At 39.4% G+C, this 20604-nt stretch overlaps 1 protein-coding gene and 1 pseudogene across 2 annotated transcripts in view; one reads left to right on the forward strand and one right to left on the reverse strand.

The window, feature by feature from the left end:
- The window catches only part of HAVCR1 (hepatitis A virus cellular receptor 1), a 39025-nt gene that overhangs the window by 3332 nt on the left and 15089 nt on the right, over positions 1 to 20604 (reverse strand). For both annotated transcript variants that reach the window (XM_070465694.1, XM_020898238.2), the window contains 5 exons: positions 13995 to 14342; positions 10950 to 11048; positions 5316 to 5371; positions 2854 to 2962; positions 1367 to 1403 (listed from right to left, as the gene is read on the reverse strand). In XM_070465694.1, the coding sequence (XP_070321795.1) occupies positions 1367 to 1403; positions 2854 to 2962; positions 5316 to 5371; positions 10950 to 11048; positions 13995 to 14342 (649 nt within the window). The remainder of the gene's footprint in view (positions 1 to 1366; positions 1404 to 2853; positions 2963 to 5315; positions 5372 to 10949; positions 11049 to 13994; positions 14343 to 20604) is intronic.
- Positions 8543 to 8934, forward strand: LOC110140009 (small ribosomal subunit protein uS8-like; annotated as a pseudogene).

Consider the following 20604-nt stretch of genomic DNA (forward strand, 5'->3'; position numbering starts at 1 on the left):
GTGTGTGTTATAAGGTATTTTCTACAATAAATATTTTCTTTTCTAATTAAGGGATAAAAAGTGAAAATTTAAAAAATCTAAACAGTGAAAGGACTAAGAGGATGCTATTTTCCATTCTTTTCTGCCTATAGGGAGTATTTATTTTTCTTCCATTTTTGGAAGCAGATAGTCAAAAACTTCTATAAGTCTGAGGTTTGGACTCTAGGAGATCTACACTCGGAGTCTTTTAACTGCTGTGTGATGTGACTTTTGATATCACTTAACATCTCTAAACCTGTTTTCCAAACTGTAAACTAAGGCTAATACTAGTGCCTCTCTCACAGGTTTATTGATGTGAAGGGCATGCCTACAATAATAAAGGTCAACATTTATGGAACAGTTGCAATATGTTGGTCATTGTTCAAGGCATGTTCTGTGGACTGGCTCATGTGATTAACTTAAGTATAGGAAAGACTGTGTACAAACATCCAGTGAAAGAGAACTAGGAATAATGGATGGTGGCTTAAGAGGGATGGATTTTATCAAAGAAGGACTTTGCCTAAAGCCCAAGCTGGACCAGATGAAGTAGGCTATTTGGATTTGGAAGTAGATAGTGGTTTCCCACCTTTGCAGGTGTTTGGGCAAATGACTACAGGGATGCATACAAAGAGGATTTAACTTTTTATTGGGAAGTGGGGTAGATTTACACAGCTGTAAATTCAAATGCTTTTGAGGCCACACAACTAATGTAATTGAGCATACCAGGCTGGGTATGGAACAATATGGGATGGTGGGACCATGGAGAACTGGAGGCATATTCCAGCTTTGTGGGTCTTCAGCCTGGAGATGTCCTCCTCCAGATCTTTGCAGAGCTGCCTTCTGCTCCTTTGGGGCTCACTCACATAGCCTATAGCCCTGCTCTGTATTCCCTATGGTATTTCTCCAGAAGTTCTATAAGTGCCCTGCTCATTTATCTACATGTTTTCAGTCTGTTCTGCTCATCTCTTTGGAATATAATAGGGATTCAATAGACATGCAATAAACAAAGCAATGAATGAAATCAAATAAATCAAACAACCCACTCAAATGGCCCATGAAACAAAATCTGGTTTAGTTCTCTTGCTCTAAAAGGTCTGGTTTCAGGTGCTGTTTCTGTACAGTTCTAGGACATTTGCAGAAAACACAGACCTGTGTTCTCATCACATCACTAAAATCATCACTGGAAGGTTGGACAGCAATGGAAATCCTCTATATGCTAGATTTTTCAGAATCCATAGTACAAAATGGAGAACTCAGAAGGAAAAGAGGAGAGAGGCAGAGGCATTTTCCTTATTTTTAATAGAATAAGAATACCAAAAGGCATTGACACTAACTCTCTCAAACTTACCGTAGTAGCTCCACCTTGTTATCCAGGCAAAGATATTCTAAATTGGATAAGAAATGAAGAGAAAATTAAACATATAAGCTAAAGAGTTCATGAGATTTTTTTCCCAATAAGTATATTATTACCGTTATTACCTTACTATGAGAAAAATAGGTACAGATATCAGACACTGAAAAAATTAATTGCGAGGAAAGAATATTTTTAAAATGAGGGGGAACAAATCAATCTGGGCTCTACCCTGATAACTCCAGATAACTTTTCTTGAATCTCTAGGAGTCAAATAAACCCCTCAGTGGAAAGTATCTTGTGATTATTAGGTTTAATGCATTCACCCACATGACCTAGCTTACTTTAATATAATCATATTTCATTGCAAAAAAATGGGAGGTTGTGTTTCTCCTATAGATGACAGGTTTTACACACGCACACACACGCACGCACTCACGCGCGCACACACGCACACACACACACATGCGCACACACGCACGCACACGCACACACACACACGCGCGCACGCACACTGGTGGAAGGGCACCAGGAGGCCCTGGGTGGCTGCCTTGAGAAACCCTTTGTTCTCTTCTTAGTCCTGAAATCATGTATCCTTCTAATGGCTCATTTGGTTCCTCTGTTAAGTGGGTGTTGTAAAACTCTCAGCAATTTCACCCACTATAGGAACAAAAATTGGTTATTAAAGGAAGGGGAAAAGGAGGAGTGAACAAATCTTGTATATTACACTGGCTTGTTGATATCCAAACCCCAACTCTACCTAACCAATCCTTAATTCTCCATATTTAATTTCTCCCGTGGAGAACTTAAGTATCATGTTTCTCTTCAATGGGAAGATAAGGGTACATATACACCATGGAATATTACTCAGCCGTTAAAAAGAATTTATTTGAATCAGTTCTAATGAGATGGGTGAATCTGGAGCCCATTATACAGAGCGAAGTAAGCCAGAAAGATAAAGACCATTACAGTATACTAACACATATATATGGAATTTAGAAAGATGGTAACGATAACCCTATATGCAAAAAAAGAAAAAGAGACTCAGATGTATAGAACAGACTTGTGGACTCTATGGGAGAACCCGGGGGTGGGATGTTTCAAGAGAACAGCATCGAAACATGTATATCTAGGGTGAAACAGATCACCAGCCCAGGTTGGATGCATGAGACAAGTGCTCAGGCCTGGTGCACTGGGAGGACCCAGAGGGATGGGGTGGAGAGGGAGGTGGGAGGGGGGACCGGGATGGGGAATACATGTAAATCCATGGCTAATTCAATGTATGACAAAAACCACTGCAATGCTGTAAAGTAATTAGCCTCCAACTAATAAAAATAAATGAAAAATAAAAAATTAAAAAAAAAATAAAAAACAACAAGGTAAGAACCAAGGAAGTTATGTGAAATGAAAATCATATAGAATGTAGGGCTACAAGTAGTTTGGCTCAAGAACACTCCTGTGAGCACAGTCCTGGGGTGACTTACTTTTTTTGATCCAGAATACCACAAACATGAGCAATACTACCAAAAGAGCAACAGAGATTCCAGTGGAGACTCCCTGGTTGGTGCTCATCCAAGGACCTTGTACCAGCCCCTAAAGAAGCATCAGCAGATCAAAAACAAGATAAAAAATGACAGAATAAAACCATATTATTAGAATTACGGGTAGAACACACTTCCTAAAATAAATTACCCAGATACATTTATTAACATTTGGCTAGTTCTTTATCAGGAGGGGTGAGACCAAATGATCTGAAGTTATAATCATACGGTGAAATTCTAAGACAATTTAAAATTCAAATATATTTGGGGATGGTGGAAATGTATATCTTGCTTGTGATGGTATTTATAGAGGTGTATACATTTGTCAAAACTCAAACTGTACATTTCAAATGAGCCTGTTTTATAATATATAAATTATAAATACTTTGAAAAGTGAATAAGGTATTCCCATATATACTATTCCTATGACAGTAAAACAAAAAAAATTTTTTCTCATGTAAGTTTGACACATTTTTTAGTTCTGATATATTTTTTAGTTCTGATGTTTTTAAATATATATATACACATTTGTTCGGCTGTACTGCACAACCCGTGGGATCTTAGTTCCCCAGCCAGGAATGGAACCTGCAAACCCCTGCATTGGAAGTGTGGAGTCTTACCCACTGGGCTTCCAGGGAAGTCCCTGCATTATTTTAAAAGTTAGTTTTCCACTTATCAATTGACACTGTCTTTTCATGTCAGTAAGTACACTGTGGTGCCAACAATTGTTAATAGCAATAAGTGGGCATGTTTAATTGACTAATTAATTAATCCCTATTTTGAGTATTAAGGTTATTTGAAATATTTTTATGATTATAAATAGCAGCAAAGAACATCTTTTCTTATACATCTTCATGTATTTGTTCAATTCTCTCTTTAAGGTGGAGTTCAGGAAATTGATTTACTACTAGGACAAAATATATGCTCCTTGGTTTTCAGGATACCTGGGAGACACTGACATCTTCAGAGTCAAGACACAAAAAGCCCACAATTTTGCTACTTCCTATTGTGGACTTGCTTCTGTAATGATTCTACTTGTTGCTAAACATACCTGTCCTAAAGGTAAAAAAAAAAAAAAAATTCCCACCATTCAGAATATTTGTTTCTTTTTTTTAAAATCCAACGTAAATCTAGCTGTATAACAATATTACAGTCATTTACACAGTGGCAGTTCTGCTATTTAATAGATATAAACAAATTCTATCCATATTCATCAGATCAATCAGTGCCCATAGCTGATTGGTGAGAGTGGCTAAAATCTTTTATATCATTCCTGTATGGTAGTGTTATCATTGTCAGTAACGTATGCAACATAAAGCCATTTGATCTCACACTAAATAACTCCACTTCTCCTGAGCTTGACTTTCTCTTACAATGGCCATGTTGCAATTTCTCACCACTTGCAATCAGGATCACTCTCATACCTAAACTCTTTTTGTTTGTTGCTTCTAACAGTTACTTGCACACAGTAAAAGGAAAAGTTTTTTAACCAAGTGAGCCAAAAGAAAATATTCTATTGGTAAATTCTTCTAACTTACTACAAAGATCAGACTTTAATGAACATCATGAGACTACAGCTCCTTATATTTTTTCTCAAACTATGTAAAAGAATATCCTACAGAATCACAATGTTGTTCAAGACCTTAGGACCTTAAAAAGTCATCATATGGGGAGGATCAGGGCTTCATAAGTGGCTCATTGGTAAAGAATCTGCCTGCCAAGCAGAAGACATGGGTTTGATCTCTGGGTGTGGAAGATTCCCCGGAGAAGGAAATGGCAACCCACCCCAATATTCTTGCTTGGAAAATTTCATGGACAGAGGAGCCTGCAGGTTACCATCCATGGGGTTACAAAGAATTGGACAAGACCTAGTGACTAAACACCAGCAACAAATGGGGAGGATTACATATAGAAAGACTCAGTAGTGGCCTCAAAACTTCTCAATAGGAGGATACAATTGGGTTGGAAAAAGATATTAGGAGGCCTAAGTTTAAGCAAGCACACTTTGATTTGCATAATATTTTTGGTTGGGATGGCCCCCATCCCACCACGTCAATTCAAGGCATGCCATTTCTCTGATGATGATCAAAGTCTTCCTTGATATGTAATGTTAATTCACTATCCTTGAATTAATTCACTCTTTTTTCTAATTTTATGGCCAGGAGACATTTTGTAGAGTGATTGTGTGGAGTAAAATATCACTTTTTGGATATTTCTAACAAAATAGTGCATCTATATAAGTTTTTTTAATTAATTAAAGCATCCCTATTTAAGAGTCAAATTCTTTTCTTTTTTTATTTTATGAATTAGAAATAATCAACTGTGAACAAGACTTATAATGTAACTTGCTTCCAAGGAAACATACAAGTGAATCAGGCTAATAAAGTAGGAAGGAGTATGCTTACAACTTGATAGCAACGCCAAAGAGGATCTGGAGACTCTGTCACAGTGTCATTCCCATCTGCTCAACAAGAAGGAAAATTTATTAGAATTATAAAAATACTGAATTTTCATTGCAAACACCAAATATATTCACATTGCTTTATGGTAATGAATAAAAACTTGAATAATCATATGGCCAAATGCTGTAGGCACTGCAGGAGTTAAATCAAATAACTAACATTATTTAATTTAACCTGTAACCCATGCTTCTTAACCATTTTCATCACCCACCCTTCCAAAACGGACCCCCTTTTTTCCATCTATGGGAACAAGTATATGTTCACAGAATGTTTACCTACAATTTTTGAGAAGTTATAGTGGCCCATTCTCAGAACTAGGTTAAAGATGACCACTTAAGGTAGGTAATCAGTTTTTTCATGACAGCTATGAAACTGCCAGTGAGTGCTCAGAGGCCACTGCACAACAAACAGCAGAACCACACTTTTCAAAACAGATGTTACATTGGCTTTACATTTAAACTGTGAGTGAATGCATTCAGATACCCCAAACAGGCATCATCCAACTCCTACATTATGTGCTAGTGTGCCCAGATGCTGATCCAAAAGAGCTTTAGGAAATATGCTACATCAGCCCCAAAATGAATGTAATATGAGGATATATGCAGAATTTCTAAGGATACTATATGGGCTTTCCTGATGGCTCATCATAAAGAATCTGCCTGCAAGGCAGGAGACCCGGATTCAACCCCCAGGTCAGGATAATCCCCGGGAGAAGCGAATGGCAACCCACTCCAGTGTTCTTGCCTGGAGAGTTCCATGGACAGAGGAGCCTGGTGGGACAGTCCATGGAGTCACAAAGAGCTGGACACAACTGAGCAACGAACACACACACACACACACACACACACACACACGGATGCTATGTACCTAAAATCTTGATATAAAAGAATATTATGCTTTAAAGTTTTGAATGTTCAAATTTTCATACTGTTTTGAAATATGCCTTTTGTTACACAGAACATATACTGTTGACCTTCCTAAGCAACCTATCTGACATATAGGTCAGACACAGGATTCTTTCTTTAGTGAGTATCTATTATATACCAAGACCTTTATATTCTTATACCAATTTTCTTAATCCTATTTTACAGCCGAGGAAGTAGTCCTGATATGGTCGAAGTTTCCAACTATAGAACAGGACAAGAGCTTCAGTTTATAACCACTACACAAGTTACATTCTCATCCAATGAAAATACTGAAGGTCTTAGAAAATCCTTAACTACTAACAAAACTTTTGTCATGTCATTTTGCAATGGCAGTGAAAATGAATCCACCATATCCACTCTAAAGTTTTACATGTTACATTACTGTGTTTACATTTTAATTATTCTGACAGTACTTCCTGAAGAGCCAAAGACAATATCCACAGTCTAGGCTTTGTGCATGACTTATATTATAATCTTAGGTAAGTGTTTCAGGTATAGAATGGGTGATTTTCTAAAAGCAGCATGGACTTGAGTAAGATAAAACTTGACTTCAATGTTGACAATGTCCCTCAACAATGTGACCTTGATCGAGGTCCTTTGCATACACATTTATGTATGCATGCACATAAATGTATATATTTATGTTTCTAGCTAGGGTAAGAGTTAGAACTACAAGCTGTTGATAGCACCCATCTCATAAAGCAGTCATATTAGATGATGCATATAAGGTGCTTAACACTATGTTAGACAAATATCAGCTATTACTATTATGCTATTATATAACAATAGGAACAATGTGGGGAGAGACACCATGCAATGGACTTTTCAAACATCTTATTTTTCATTCCTCACAAACTTGCAGTGAGGAATGCAACATCTTGCCCATGGGTACACAGCTAGTAACTGGCAGTTGTACTGAAGGCTGTCTGTCTCCAAAACAGAACTGAACAGGCTCCTTAGTCTGGCAATGGCAAGAAATAAACCTGCCCTGAAAGAATTAAATGAGATAATGTATGACAGTTTTCTTTGCATTGTTCGTTTAAGAAGACCTTCTTATCTCTCCTTGCTAGTCTCTGGAACTCTACATTCAGTTGGATATAGCTTTCCCTTTCAGTTGGGTATGTCTTCCCTTTCTCCATTTCATTCAAGAATGGGCATGATAGAGGACAAAAATAGTAAGGACCTGACAGAAGCAGAAGAAATTAAAAAGCGTTGGCAAGAATGATGATAGATACAAAAGAAGAATGATACAAAAAGGTCTTAATGACTTGGATAACCCTTTCACATGCTAACAAGGTTATGCTCAAACTCCTTAAGCTAGGCTTCAGCCGTACATGAACTGAGAACTTCCAGACGTTCCAAGCTAGGTTTAGAAAAGGCAGAGGAACCAGAGATCAAATTGCCAACATTAGGTAGATCATGGAGAAAGCAAAGGAATTCCAGAAAAACTATTTCTGCTTCATTGACTATGCTAAGTCTTTGATTATGTTGTTATTGTTCAGTCACTAAGTCATATCTGACTCTTTGTGACCCCATGGACTGAAGCATGTCAGGCTTCCCTGTCATTCACCATCTCCCAGAGTTTGCTCAAACTCATGTCCATTAAGTCAGTGATGTCATCCAACCATCTCACCCTCTGCTGTCTCCTTCTCATCTCGCCCTCAATCTTTCCCAGCATCAGGGTCTTTTCCAATGAGTCAGCTTTTCACATCAGGTAGCCAAAGTATTGGAGCTTCAGCTTTAGCATCCATCCTTCCAATGAATATTCATGGTTGATTTCCTTTAGGATTGATTGGTTTGATCTTGACTTCTTTGATCGTGTAGATCAAAAGAAAAATTGTGAAAAATTCTTAAACAGACAGGAATACTAGACTACCTTATCTGTCTCCTGAGAAATGTGTATGCTGGTCAAGAAGCAACAGTTAGAACTGGACATTGAACAACTGACTGGTTCAAAATTGGGGAAGGAGTATGACAAGGCTACATATTGTCATCCTGCTTATTTAACTTGTATGCAGAGTAAATAATATAAACTGCCAGACTGGATGAATCACAAGTTGGAATCAAGATTGCCAGGGGAAATGCAACAACCTCAGATATGTTGGTGATACCACTCTAATGGCAGAAACTGAAAAGGAACTAAAGAGCCTCTTGATAATGGTGAAGGAGGAGATTGAAAAGGTGGCTTGAAATTCAACACTTGAAAAACTAAGCTCCCTCTTTCCATCTTTCCATGCAGCCAGAATGGTGTACATTAATGTCCTGGCTGATGCTCTCAAGAGTATCAACAATGCCGAAAGAGAAGCAAATGCCAGGTTCTTATTCGGCCGTGCTCCAAGGTCATCGTCAGGTTTCTAACAGTGATGATTAAGCATGGTTACATTGGTGAATTTGAAATCATTGATGATCACAGGGCTGGGAAAATTGTTGTGAACCTCACAGGCAGGTTAAATAAGTGTGGAGTGATCAGCCCCAGATTTGATGTGCAACTCAAAGATCTAGAAAAATGGCAGAATAACCTGCTCCCATCCCGTCAGTTTGGTTTCATTGTACTGACAACCTCAGCTGGCATCATGGACCATGAAGAAGCAAGATGAAAACATACAGGAGGGAAAATCCTTGGATTCTTTTTCTAGAGATGTAATACGTACAAATAAAATGCCTTAGAGGAAAAAAAAGAAAAACTAAGCTCATGGCATACAGTTCCATTACCTAATGGCAAATAGAAGGAGAAAAAAGGGAAGCAATGACAGATTTTATTTTCTTGGGCTCCAAAATCACTGTGCATGGTGACTGTAGCCATGAAATTAAAAGATATTTGCTCCTTGGAAGAAAAGCTATGACCAACCTAGACAGCATATTAAAAACCAGAACATCTCTTTGCTAACAAAGGTGAGTAGAGTCAAAGCTTTGGTTTTTTTCAGTAGTCATGTATGCGTGTGACAATTGGGCCATAAAGACTAGCACTGAAGAATCAATGCTTTTGAACTGTGGTGCTGGAGAAGACTCATGAGAGTCCCTTGGATTACAAGGAGGTCAAACCAGACAATCCTAAAGGAAATCAATCTTGACTATTCATTGGAAGGACTGAAACTCAAATACTTTGGCCACATGATGTGAAGAGCCGGCTCACTGGAAAAGGCCCTGAGGCTGATAAAGACTGAAGGCAAAAGGAAAAGGGTGATAAAGGATGAGATGGTTAGATGGCATCACTAATTCAATGAACATGAATTTGAGTGAACTCCAGGAGATAGTGAAGGACAGGGAAGCCTGGCATGTTGTAGACTATGGGGCCACAAAGAATCAGACATGACGTAGCTAATGAACAACCACAACAAGTGACAGTTTGTTGGTACATCTGTCTGTCAAAAGGTGGGTGGCAGGCCATATGATGACCAAAATTCCTTCCATACTAAAATTCTTTGTTTTGTGAGGCTTTAACCCACTGAAGTCTGACTTGGGCGTTGTGAGGATTTGGCTAGAGAACCTCAGAGACACTGCCAAGATGACAGCAGTCACAGAAGTTGTGGGGACACAGCTGTTCCAATGTCTGTTCCATTCTGAAAATCTCTACCTTGACCAGGTTTTAATGGCATATTTTAGAGATTGATTCCCAACTGAATTGGTCCCTCTGTGCGTACTACTGCAGGCCTATTTTCTACTAACCAGCTTCCAGGGATGATTGGCAAAAGGTAGGCCATACTGGGGGTCTGCTACAGATTGGCAGCTCCTTAGCATGATGAGTCATATGCACGAGGAGTCTTGAAAAGCCTGACCTTGTTTGAATGCTTCACAGGCACAAGGACACATAAGCCAGCTCTGCATTGCAAAGGAGTTCAGCATGTGCCACAGCCCCAAATTTACCACCACAGGTAACAAGTTAGCTGGGAAAGATTACAGGATTCAGCATCACCTTTTGCCATCACAGGAAAGACAAGACAAATCTTACATCTGAAAAGAATATGGATTTTCCAAAACTGGGGAGAGCAGGGAGACTTTTCTGTTGGAATAGCCCAATCCTAGTAGGGCATGCCTCTTTGGTTCTCCTGCCCATGTTCTCAACCCATCTCAAAGTGTCCATGTGAAATGAGAGCTTAACAAGGCAGCAGGAGGGCCTTGTGGCTCTATGTAGTTTCTGGAGCTTAGGGGAAACATCAACAAGTGACTAGTCTGGTCTGGACCAGATTAATTTGGATTTAAGCTTTTTAAGACTCTGTCCAGGGGATTAAACCTACTAATAAATTTAAAGAAAAGGCTGGTTCATTTCACTTGGAGAAATGCAGTTACACATGTGGATGTTCCCAAATCTTACAAGCTACCTATGTTGCTCAGGTGTGCATATTTCTGGACATGCTAAGTGACAGTCATAGTTGCCAATCTATGTATCACTTACCTTTCTAACTATGTTCCAATCTTTATCTAATTTAAATCCTTGAAAGAATTCTACATCAGTAAAATTCCATCCATTTTACAAAGGATAAACACAGATTCAGAGGGTAAGACATTTGTTAAAGTTGTATATAGCTAATTGGAGTAGCCGTTGTAGGTACTCAAGTCAGACCTGTGTTATAGAATGTGTGCTCTTAACAGTGTGCTAATATTTATCAAAATTTGAAAGCTCCCAGGCTTTGAGGAAAGAAAACGAAGTTACCTGTTGAGCAAGAGTACGATGGTGAGCAAGTTTTATTTGTTTCATATGGGGTGGTAGGCTTGGTTTCTGTAGCCTGTGTTGGGGAAGATAAAGAAGGTACTGAAATGATAAGAATGGAAGAATGTTGTTCAACTCATGGGGGAAAATTTCCAACTCAAGCAAAAAATAGCAAACAAAACTAAAATTAGGAATTACCCTTTGACTCTTTCTTAGAGAAATATTCAAAGATGGCCTTGAGACATTTCCCTGCCGTATATGTATTTCATTATCATGAATAAATATTACCTAGGTAATGATCTGAAGAGCTTATCAACAGACAGAATGATTTCTCCTTTTATACTCTTAGTATCCTCTTAAAACCTATCAACAGAGCATCTTATATAGGACACTCAATTAAGCTTTTATTCATACCAAACTTTTATTCATACCAATGACATTTCAATTCTGTGGAGCATGGCCTTGGGGCTGGCACTAATTCACCTTGTTCACAAGAACCCTGATCTTGATTTCCTGACTTCATTCAAGTTCCTAATTATCCATCTACATCTTTCCAGGGAGATGTACACATTGACCAGCACAGAAAACATACTGAGATTATTCAATTTCTTGAAGTCACTTTATGGAGACAGTACTGTCCACTGTCTGAGTCTTGGTAATAAGCCTCAAAGCAATGTTCCTGGTACCCTGGCTCCTTCTGCAGTTGTGGTCTGGTCACTCCTTTCATAAGACTGATTTCCTATGTTATCTGACTCATCTTCTATTTCTCACCAGAAAGCTACTGAGAATCCTCGGGGCTATGTTTCCTTTCTCCTTTCTTGAAATCTCTCCTTTATTTTCTATCAAGCATCTCACCTGACCTGCAGAGTTGACCAGTTGCCTCTTAATAAGATTTCTACATCCCTTCCTCTGAGAGCAAAACAGAACTTTAGAGCAAGGCAGTGGCACTGGCTGAGCAAGAGTTCCCAAACCTAGACTTTCCTTATTGCCTCTCATTGGTCTTCTTTCCACTTTCTCACCATGGACTTCACATTTCAGCATTACCTGTTCTCTTGTACTGAGCTATCTTTTGTTTTCTGTGAAAATTTTTGTTTTTATGGGATTTTTTGGTCATTGTTGTTGTTGGTGGATTTCTTTTCTCTTTTTTTTTGGTTTAGCTTTTGTCTAATGCTCAAATTTGTAGCAGGATATGGCTCTCTTTAGGAATTAAGAACAGGACAATAAAAGAAAATCGAATGATCACAGTACTCATTCAACTTAAATCTGTGCAGAAGACCTGTTGTTCTTAACTTCTTTCTGTAGTTTTGGTCCTTGTGGGCATTTTCTTGTTCTCCTATTCTCCTAGGACCTTACTGCCAATCAGTTCAGGAGTATTCTAGGAGACTAGCATGGACAGGGGCACAGAACACAGAGAGGGAATGAATGTAAATACAAATGCCCCTGCTACAGATCTGTTCCAGTGCTAACATCCTTTCTATACTGTAAAGTTCAACTTTAAACTCAAACTCACTAGGAAGCTATCAGGACATGTATAAGACTCAACTAATACTCCCTCTAGGAGGTCACATGAACATATGCACCAACACTTTCCTTCTGAACTTCTGCTTTAAACAAAGGCCATAACTTACACATGCCCTCAAAACAGGAGCTCTAATCCAGCCACCTCAGCAGGCACAAACTATTAAGCTAAATCAATATTGAAAAAGTCAACAGATGCTGTAGTGTATTTTTCTTGCAAACTTTTATGGCTGTAAAAATCCCACTTTCAACCTAAAGACCTCCTTCCAAATTCAACTTGAAGAAAATCCTTCAGATCCCTCCCTCCTCACTGAATACACACATGGATCAACAGGGGTGAAGGGAAGTCAATGTGTTCCCTCAGACATTTTGGCTAAGAGTTTGTGATATTTCTGTTACTCTTCAGTTCCAGAGCCACTTCAAAGTGCCAAAGGGTTGTGGAGGCTTTGAGAATCTCCATATAAAATTATCTTTTTAATCCTAAAAAGAGAAACTTTGAACCCAAACATGTCCTCAGAATGAGAAGTTATTTCCCCACCTATAATTCAAAAATATTCTCCATTTATATTAAACCTAAACTATTATCTAACAGAAATTTGAAGTAAGAACACTGTAGCCTGAATTGGAAAAAACAAATATATGCATTCTAAATTGCATAATACTTAAATCTGATATTTACTTTGTCATCAGTATAAATGGCATTTCTCTGATACATGAACAAAGGAGGTTAGAAGCAAAATGTGTAAGTCACTGACACCCTGAAAAAAGCAGGGTAATTGTATGAAAGCTTTTCCAGTGAGGATGTCAGATCAGAACAAACTCATCCAAACATAAACTCTGTGTTCAGTATAGAATGCAGCAAAGGCCAACATTCAAATTAATGGGCGCAATCTAGACTCAACCATTTTCTATTCATATGAATGAACAGAAACAACAATGAACTCAGACTCTGTGCCTCAGTCCTCAGGAATATAAAGTAGGATTGAATCACACTGACAATGGGTAGGGTTGTCATAAAAATTAAGTGGGTTAATAGTTGTAAAGCAGTTAGCATGTTTCCTGGCACAGGAAATAGAGTAAGCATTAACTACACTGAAATCTTATCCTCATGTGTTGGGTTAGGCTTCAGAATGGATTAAATGATCTCTATTCAGAGCTCCTTGAAAGGGCAGAATCTCATTCACCAGGCCCTGTTCTGGCATCCTTATTTTTTCCTCGTAAGTCTGTGTTCAAATGAGTCATCCTCCTTAGATGTCCAAGATCAGTGATATGGGGTTTTTTTTTTTTTTGTATTAATGAATTTCTTGAGAGTCTGATAAAAAGCCTTAGGTCTCCTTCACTCTGTAAATGCTTATAGATATAAAAGGTGAATATAACAGGGAACAGGGGATTCACAGACTCTGTAGAGCCAGGTTCGGAAGCCTGTTAAGAATCCTTGCCCTAGATTGTACACCTGACTTAACACAGTGCTCTGCATAGTCAATCTCCTCTCCTTTAAAGCCTTCTAGGGTCAGAGGCACATCTGTTTACCTGGCCAGAAGCCCTCTGTGGGTGTCGCCATTGGAAGGGCAGAGGTAGGAGCCTTCGCTGTCATTGGAACAGTGGTCGCCGTGGTGATTGTTGAAGCGGTGGTGGTAGTTGTTACTGGAGTCGTAGTGGTAGTTGATTTTGGAATAGCGGTGGTTGTCATTGGAGTAGCGGTGATGGTGGCTCTTGGAATTGCAGTTTTTGTTTGATTAGTTTCGGTCGTTGTTGGACTAATAGCCTTGGTTGTTTCTCTTCGAGGTGTAGTAGTCATGGTCATTTCTCTTTGAGTAGTGGTAGTGGTGGTAGCTGTTGGAGTAGTGGTCGTTGTGGTTGTTGTGGTTGTAGTTGGCGCTAGAAATTAACATGAAAGCAAGGATTCAATAAGCTGCAGGTAACAAGAGCAGTGTGCTGGGCCTGTGCAACAACATGACCAAGGAGACGGTCCCCAGGTAGAACTCAGTATTTATTTCCCATGAACTCCAAATTCTCATCATTGGTCAGCTAAAATCTGTGACAAGAAGGGAGTGAAGACATGGTCACAGCAAGGAAACAGCTGCATTGAAAGGATGAAATTTCAGAAGGTGCCGAAAGAAAAAAAACTGACATGTGGGATTTGTATTGAAGCACTTTGTAAAGACTAGTTGTGCAGACCAAATCTATGTATCTTCAAAAACATCTGTGAGGAAGAGAAAACGTCTAGAACCTGAAACCGTCTTTACCCTCTCAGTGGTGTAGACCGAGGACCTAAATAGTAGTTCCCGAGAACCAAAATATTTACCAGGTAAACAGCATTCAGTTTGATCAGTCTCAGGGGTACTCTCCCAACAGAACTACATCTTAAATACAGATTAATTTAAACCATTCACATACACTCAATGACACAAATGCATTTTGAATCTGGTTAGAAGAGAGTCTAGATATTTTAAAGTTCCTTTCTACCTAAGAGATAATAACAACAGGTAATAACTTTGACTCTTTCCAGAGTCTGAAATGGTATAGGATTCCAAACCACTTACTGAAATCCTCAGAGTTACCCAGAGAAAGAATTGGAACTTGAATTAAGCCAAAACACAGTGCCTGACACAAAAGCAGAAATTATAGGGTTGAATAAAAAATAAGTACTTTTTTTCTTACCAGGCATCTTTTTGCACAGAAGTATTCTTAAATTTCAACTCTACTAACTATGAATTGGAATCTCAAGTCACTTAAATAGGGGGAAATTGGTGTGAAAACTATTTTGAGGGATTCAAGCCAACTTAATTTGGGCACTAGCTAATTTTTGCCTTAAAAAAGAAAAATGTTTTCAACAGGTATTTGTGAGTCCTATTATGTATAAGGCATTAGTAAATGTTTTAGGCTTTGGGGGGTCCTGAGATCTTGGTGGCAATTGCTCTAATATGTCAGTGTGAAAACAACCATAGACACAATATAAACAAATGGATGTGGCTATGTTCCAATAAAACTTCATTTGTAAAGCTGTTGGTGAGCCTGTTTTATAATCTGACCTGACCCTGGAGCTACAGTTTGCTGACTCTGGTCTAACAGTGTAGTCAGAGGTTTTGATGAAGAGAGCAATCTCAATCCCCTCCATTCAGTCTGAAATCAAATCTAGACCAAAAAAAAGGAAGTAAGCAAAAAATCTGATAAAGGACTCTAACAAGGAGGAAATTGAATTGGCTTGTTTAACTATGTGGCTTCCTTGGTTGTAAGTATTTCCTGAGGAAGAAGCTAGGAAGCTAAGGGTAGAAGAAGATGCTGAGGAACAGCCTTAACAGAAGTTTGGAAAGTAAGCTCATTCTGTGAAAAGTGCAAGAAAACTTAAGCAAAGAATTGGATTGGAGGTGGAGTCACTTTGGCTCAGTTATAGACCAGTTTCCCAATGTACAGGGCAACGACTTTAAATATTCATCTATTAAAGAATATCTAAACACTATAAAAGTCCCCTACTAATTTTTTTCTGTATCATTGAAAAAATATTCAGCCAGACCAATCATACAATTTTACAACTCTAAAAATAATCTCTTCTCCATATGCTACCTCCTTACCTGTGTCTCTAGCACCAGCCTATTTTCCTTAAATTACCTCCTAGATGTACTTTCCTCAGAGTCAGCTATTTGCTGTATCAAACTTGACCTTATTTTACTTTCCTTCAAGGACACAAGCCAAGTACAAAAGATGGGAGATTGTAATGTAATATCAAGCTCATTTAAATTAAACAAGAGACATAGCTCAAGAAGGCTAGGGGCATTGGGTTCTGTTGTCAATGGAAGATCTTAGTGGGAGAACATTTATTAGGAAAGAGCACCAGAAACTAGGAAATCCTGAAGAACTTGATCCTTTCATCAAACAGTAAGGAAAATTAGAATGTTCACCTCAAGATGGAAAAATGTAAACTTCCTAGTTTCTTGAATTTCACAAAATTTTTAAAAGCCACAAGTCAACAGCTATTGAGATGCAAATGTTCTCATAGAGCAATAAGGCTATTTTAAATTTAAAACTAGTGATTTAATGACGAGGGGTGAAAGCTGTTTCAAAAAATCCAAGACAGAGCAGAAGGAAGGGGTGAAACTATATAGGCTCTTACATTGTGGCTCACCTGGTAAAGAATCCACCTGCAATGTGGGAGACCTGGGTTGATCCCTGGGTTGGGAAGATCCTCTGGAGAAGGGAAAGGCAACCCACTCCAGTAGAGTGGCGGCTGCGCAGCGCTGGAGTGACTTTGAGGAGATACGCCACTTCCAAGGGCAGAGAAGTCCCAGCAAGATGGTAGGTGCTGGAGCAGCGGGCGCATGGCACTGAAACAACTTTGAGGAGATACCCCATGTTCAAGGACAAAGGATAAGCCCGAGCAAGATGGTAGGAGGGGTGAAATCTCATTTAGAATCAAACCCCACACCTGCCAGAGATGCTCAGAGGGTTCAAACAAACCTTGTGCGCACCAGGACCCAGAGACCCCACAGAGACTGAGACAGAACTGTGTCTGAGTGTCTCCTGCAGAGGGATGGGTCAGCAGTGGACTGCCGCAGGGGCAGGGACTCTGGGGGCAGCAGACTTGGGTATGGCATAAGCCCTCTTGGAGGAGGTCGCCATTAACCCCACCACAGAGCTGCCAGAACTTACACAGGACTGGGAAATAGACTCTTCTTTGGAGGGCCCACACAGAACCTTGTGCACACTAGGACCCGGGAGAAAGGAGCAGTGACCCCACAAGAGACTGACCCAGACTTGCCCGTGAGTGTCCAGGAGTCTCCGGGGGAGGCGTGGGTTGGCAGTGACCTGCTGCAAGCTTGAGGGCACTGGGGAGAACAGTGTGAGCATGGGACCTTTTGCAGGAGGTCACCATAATCTTCATTACCTCCACCGAGTTTGCCCCAGGTTATTAACAGGGAGGGAACACAGCCCCACAACACCAACAGAAACTTGGATTAAAGATTTACTGAACATGGTCTCGCCCATCAGAACAAGACCCAGTTTCCACCTCAGTCAGTCTCTCCCATCAGGAAGCTTGCATAAGCCTCTTATCCTTCTCCATCAGAGGGCAGGCAGACTGAAAACCACAAAACCACCATCACAGAAAATTAACCAATCTGATCACATGGACCACAATCTTATCTAACTCAATGAAACTATGAGCCATGCCATGTAGGACCACCCAAGATGGACGGGTCATGCTGGAGACTTCTGACAAAACGTGGTCCACTGGAGAAGGGAATGGCAAACCACTTCAGTAGTCTTTCCATGAGAACCCCATGAACAGAATGAAAAGGCAAAAAGATAAGACACTTAAAGAGGAATTCCCCAGGTCAGTAGGTGCCCAATATGCTACTGGAGAAAGTGGAGAAATAACTCCAGAAAGAATGAAGAGATGGAGCCAAAGCAAAAACAACACCCAGCTGTGGATGTGACTGGTGATGGAAGTAAAATCTGATGCTGTAAATAGCAATATTGCATAGGAACCTGGAATGACAGGTCCATGAATCAAGGCAAATTAGAAGTGGTCAAATAGGAGATGGTACAAGTGAACATCAACATTTTAGGAATCAGTGAACTAAAATGGACTATAATGGGTGAATTTAACTCAGATGACCCATTATATCTACTACTGTGGGCAGAAATCCCTTAGAATAAATGGAGTAGCCATCATAGTCAACAACAGAGTCCAAAATGCAGTACTTGGATGCAATTCAAAAACAACAGAATGATCTCTGTTATTTCCAAAGCAAACCATTCAATATCAGTAATCCAAGTCTATGCCCTGACCAGTAATGCTGAAGAAGGTGAAGTTGAATGGTTCTATGAAATTCGACAAGACCTTCTAGAGCTAATACCCAAAAAAGATGTCCTTTTCATGATAGGGGACTGGAATGCAAAAGTAGGAAGTTAAGAAATACCTGGAATAACAGGCAAATTTAGCCTTGGAGTACAGAATTAAGCAGGGCACAAGCTAATTAAGTTTTGCCAAGAGAATACACTGGTTATAGCAAACACCCTCTTCCAACAACACAAGAGAAGACTCTGCACATGGACATCACCAGATGGTCAGTACTGAAACCAGATTGATTATATTCTTGCAGACAAAGATGGAGAAGCTCTATACAGTTGGCAAAAAGAAGACTGGGAGCTGACTGTGGCTCAGATTATGAACCCCTTATTGCCAAGTTAAGATTTAAATTGAAGCAAGTAAGGAAAACAACTAGACCATTCAGGTATGACCTAAATCAAATCCTTATGATTATACAGTGGCAGTGAGAAATAGATTCAAGGGATTAGATCTGATAGACAGAGTGACTGAAGAACTGTGGATGGAAGTTTGTGACATAATACAGGAGGCAGGGATCAAGACCATCCTGAAGGGAAAAAAATTCAAAAAGGCAAAATGATTGTCTGAGGAGACCTTACAAATAGCTGAGAAAAGAAGAGATGCAAAAAGCAAAGGAGAAAAGGAAAGATATACCCATTTGAATACACAGTTCCAAAGAATAGCAAGGAGAGATAACAAAGCCTTCCTCGGTGATCAAGGCAAAGAAATAGAGGCAAACATTAGAATGGGAAAGACTAGAGATCTCTTCAAGAAAAGTAGAGATACCAAGAGAACATTTCATGCAAAGATGGGCACAATAAAGGACAGAAATGGTATGGATCTAACAGAAGCAGAAGATATTACGAAGAGGTGGCAAGAATACACAGAATATACGAAAAAGATCTTCATGACCCAGATAACCATGATGGTATGATCACTCACCTAGAGCCAGACATCCTGGAATGCAAAGTCAAGTGGGCCTTAGGAAGCATCACTGTAAACAAAGCTAGTGGAGGTGATAGAATTCCAGTTGATCTATTTCAAATCCAAAAGATGATTCTGTGAAAGTGCTGCACTCAATATGCCAGCAAATTTGGAAAACTAAGCAGTGGCCACAGGACTGAAAAAGGTCAGTTTTCATTCCAATCCCAAAGAAAGGCAATGCCAAAGAATGCTCAAACTCAATGCACAATTGCACTCATCTCACACACTCGTAAAGTAATGCTCAAAATTCTCCAAGCCAGGCTTCAACAGTACATGAACTGTGAACTTCCAGATGTTCAAGCTGGATTTAGAAAAGGCAGAGGAACAAGAGATCAAATTGTCAACATCCCTTGGATCATCAAAAAAGCAAGAGAGTTCCAGAAAAACATCTACTTCTGCTTTTACAGAACATCTACTGTGCCAAAGCCTTTGACTGTGTAGATCACAACAAGCTGTGAAAAATTCTTCAAGAGTTGGGAATACCAGACCACCTTACCTGCCTACTGAGAAATCTGTATGCAGGTCAGGAAGCAACAGTTAGAACTGGACATGAAAAAGCAGACTGGTTGCAAATAGGAAAAGGAGTAGGTCAAGGTTGTATATTGTCACCCTGCTTATTTAACTTATATGCAGAGTACATCATGAGAAACGCTGGGCTGGATGAAGCACAAGCTAGAATCAAGATTGCTGGGAGAAATATTAATAATCTCAGATATGCAGATAACACCACCCTTATGGCAGAAAGCAAAGAACTAAAGAGCTTCTTGATGAAATTGAAAGAGGAGAATGAAAAAGTTGTCTTAAAACTCAACATTCAGAAAACTAAGATCAAGGCATCTGATCCCATCACTTCATGGCAAATAGATGGGGAAACAGTGACAGACTTTATTTTTGGGGGCTCCAAAATCATTGCAGATGGTGACTGCAGTCATGCATGAAATTACAAGACGCTTGCTCCTTGAAAGAAAATTTATGACGAACTGAGACAGCATATTAAAAAGCAGAGACATTACTTTGCCAACAAAGATCTGTCTAGTCAAAGCTATGGTTTTTCCAGTAGTCATGTATGGATATGAGAGTTGGACTAATAAGAAAGCTGAGCGCTGAAGAATTGATGCTTTTGAACTGTGGTATTGGCAAAGACTCTAGAGAATCCCTTGGACTTCAAGGAGATCCAACCAGTCCATCCTAAAAGAAATCAATCCTGAATATTCATTGGAAGGACTGATGCTGAAGCTGAAACTTCAATACTTTGGCCACCTGATGCGAAGAGCTGATTCATTTGAAAAGACCCTGATGCTGGGAAGTATTGAAGGTGGGGGGAAAAGG

This window comes from Odocoileus virginianus, chromosome 3 (genome assembly GCF_023699985.2).
Source record: "Odocoileus virginianus isolate 20LAN1187 ecotype Illinois chromosome 3, Ovbor_1.2, whole genome shotgun sequence".
Classification (NCBI taxonomy): domain Eukaryota; kingdom Metazoa; phylum Chordata; class Mammalia; order Artiodactyla; family Cervidae; genus Odocoileus; species Odocoileus virginianus.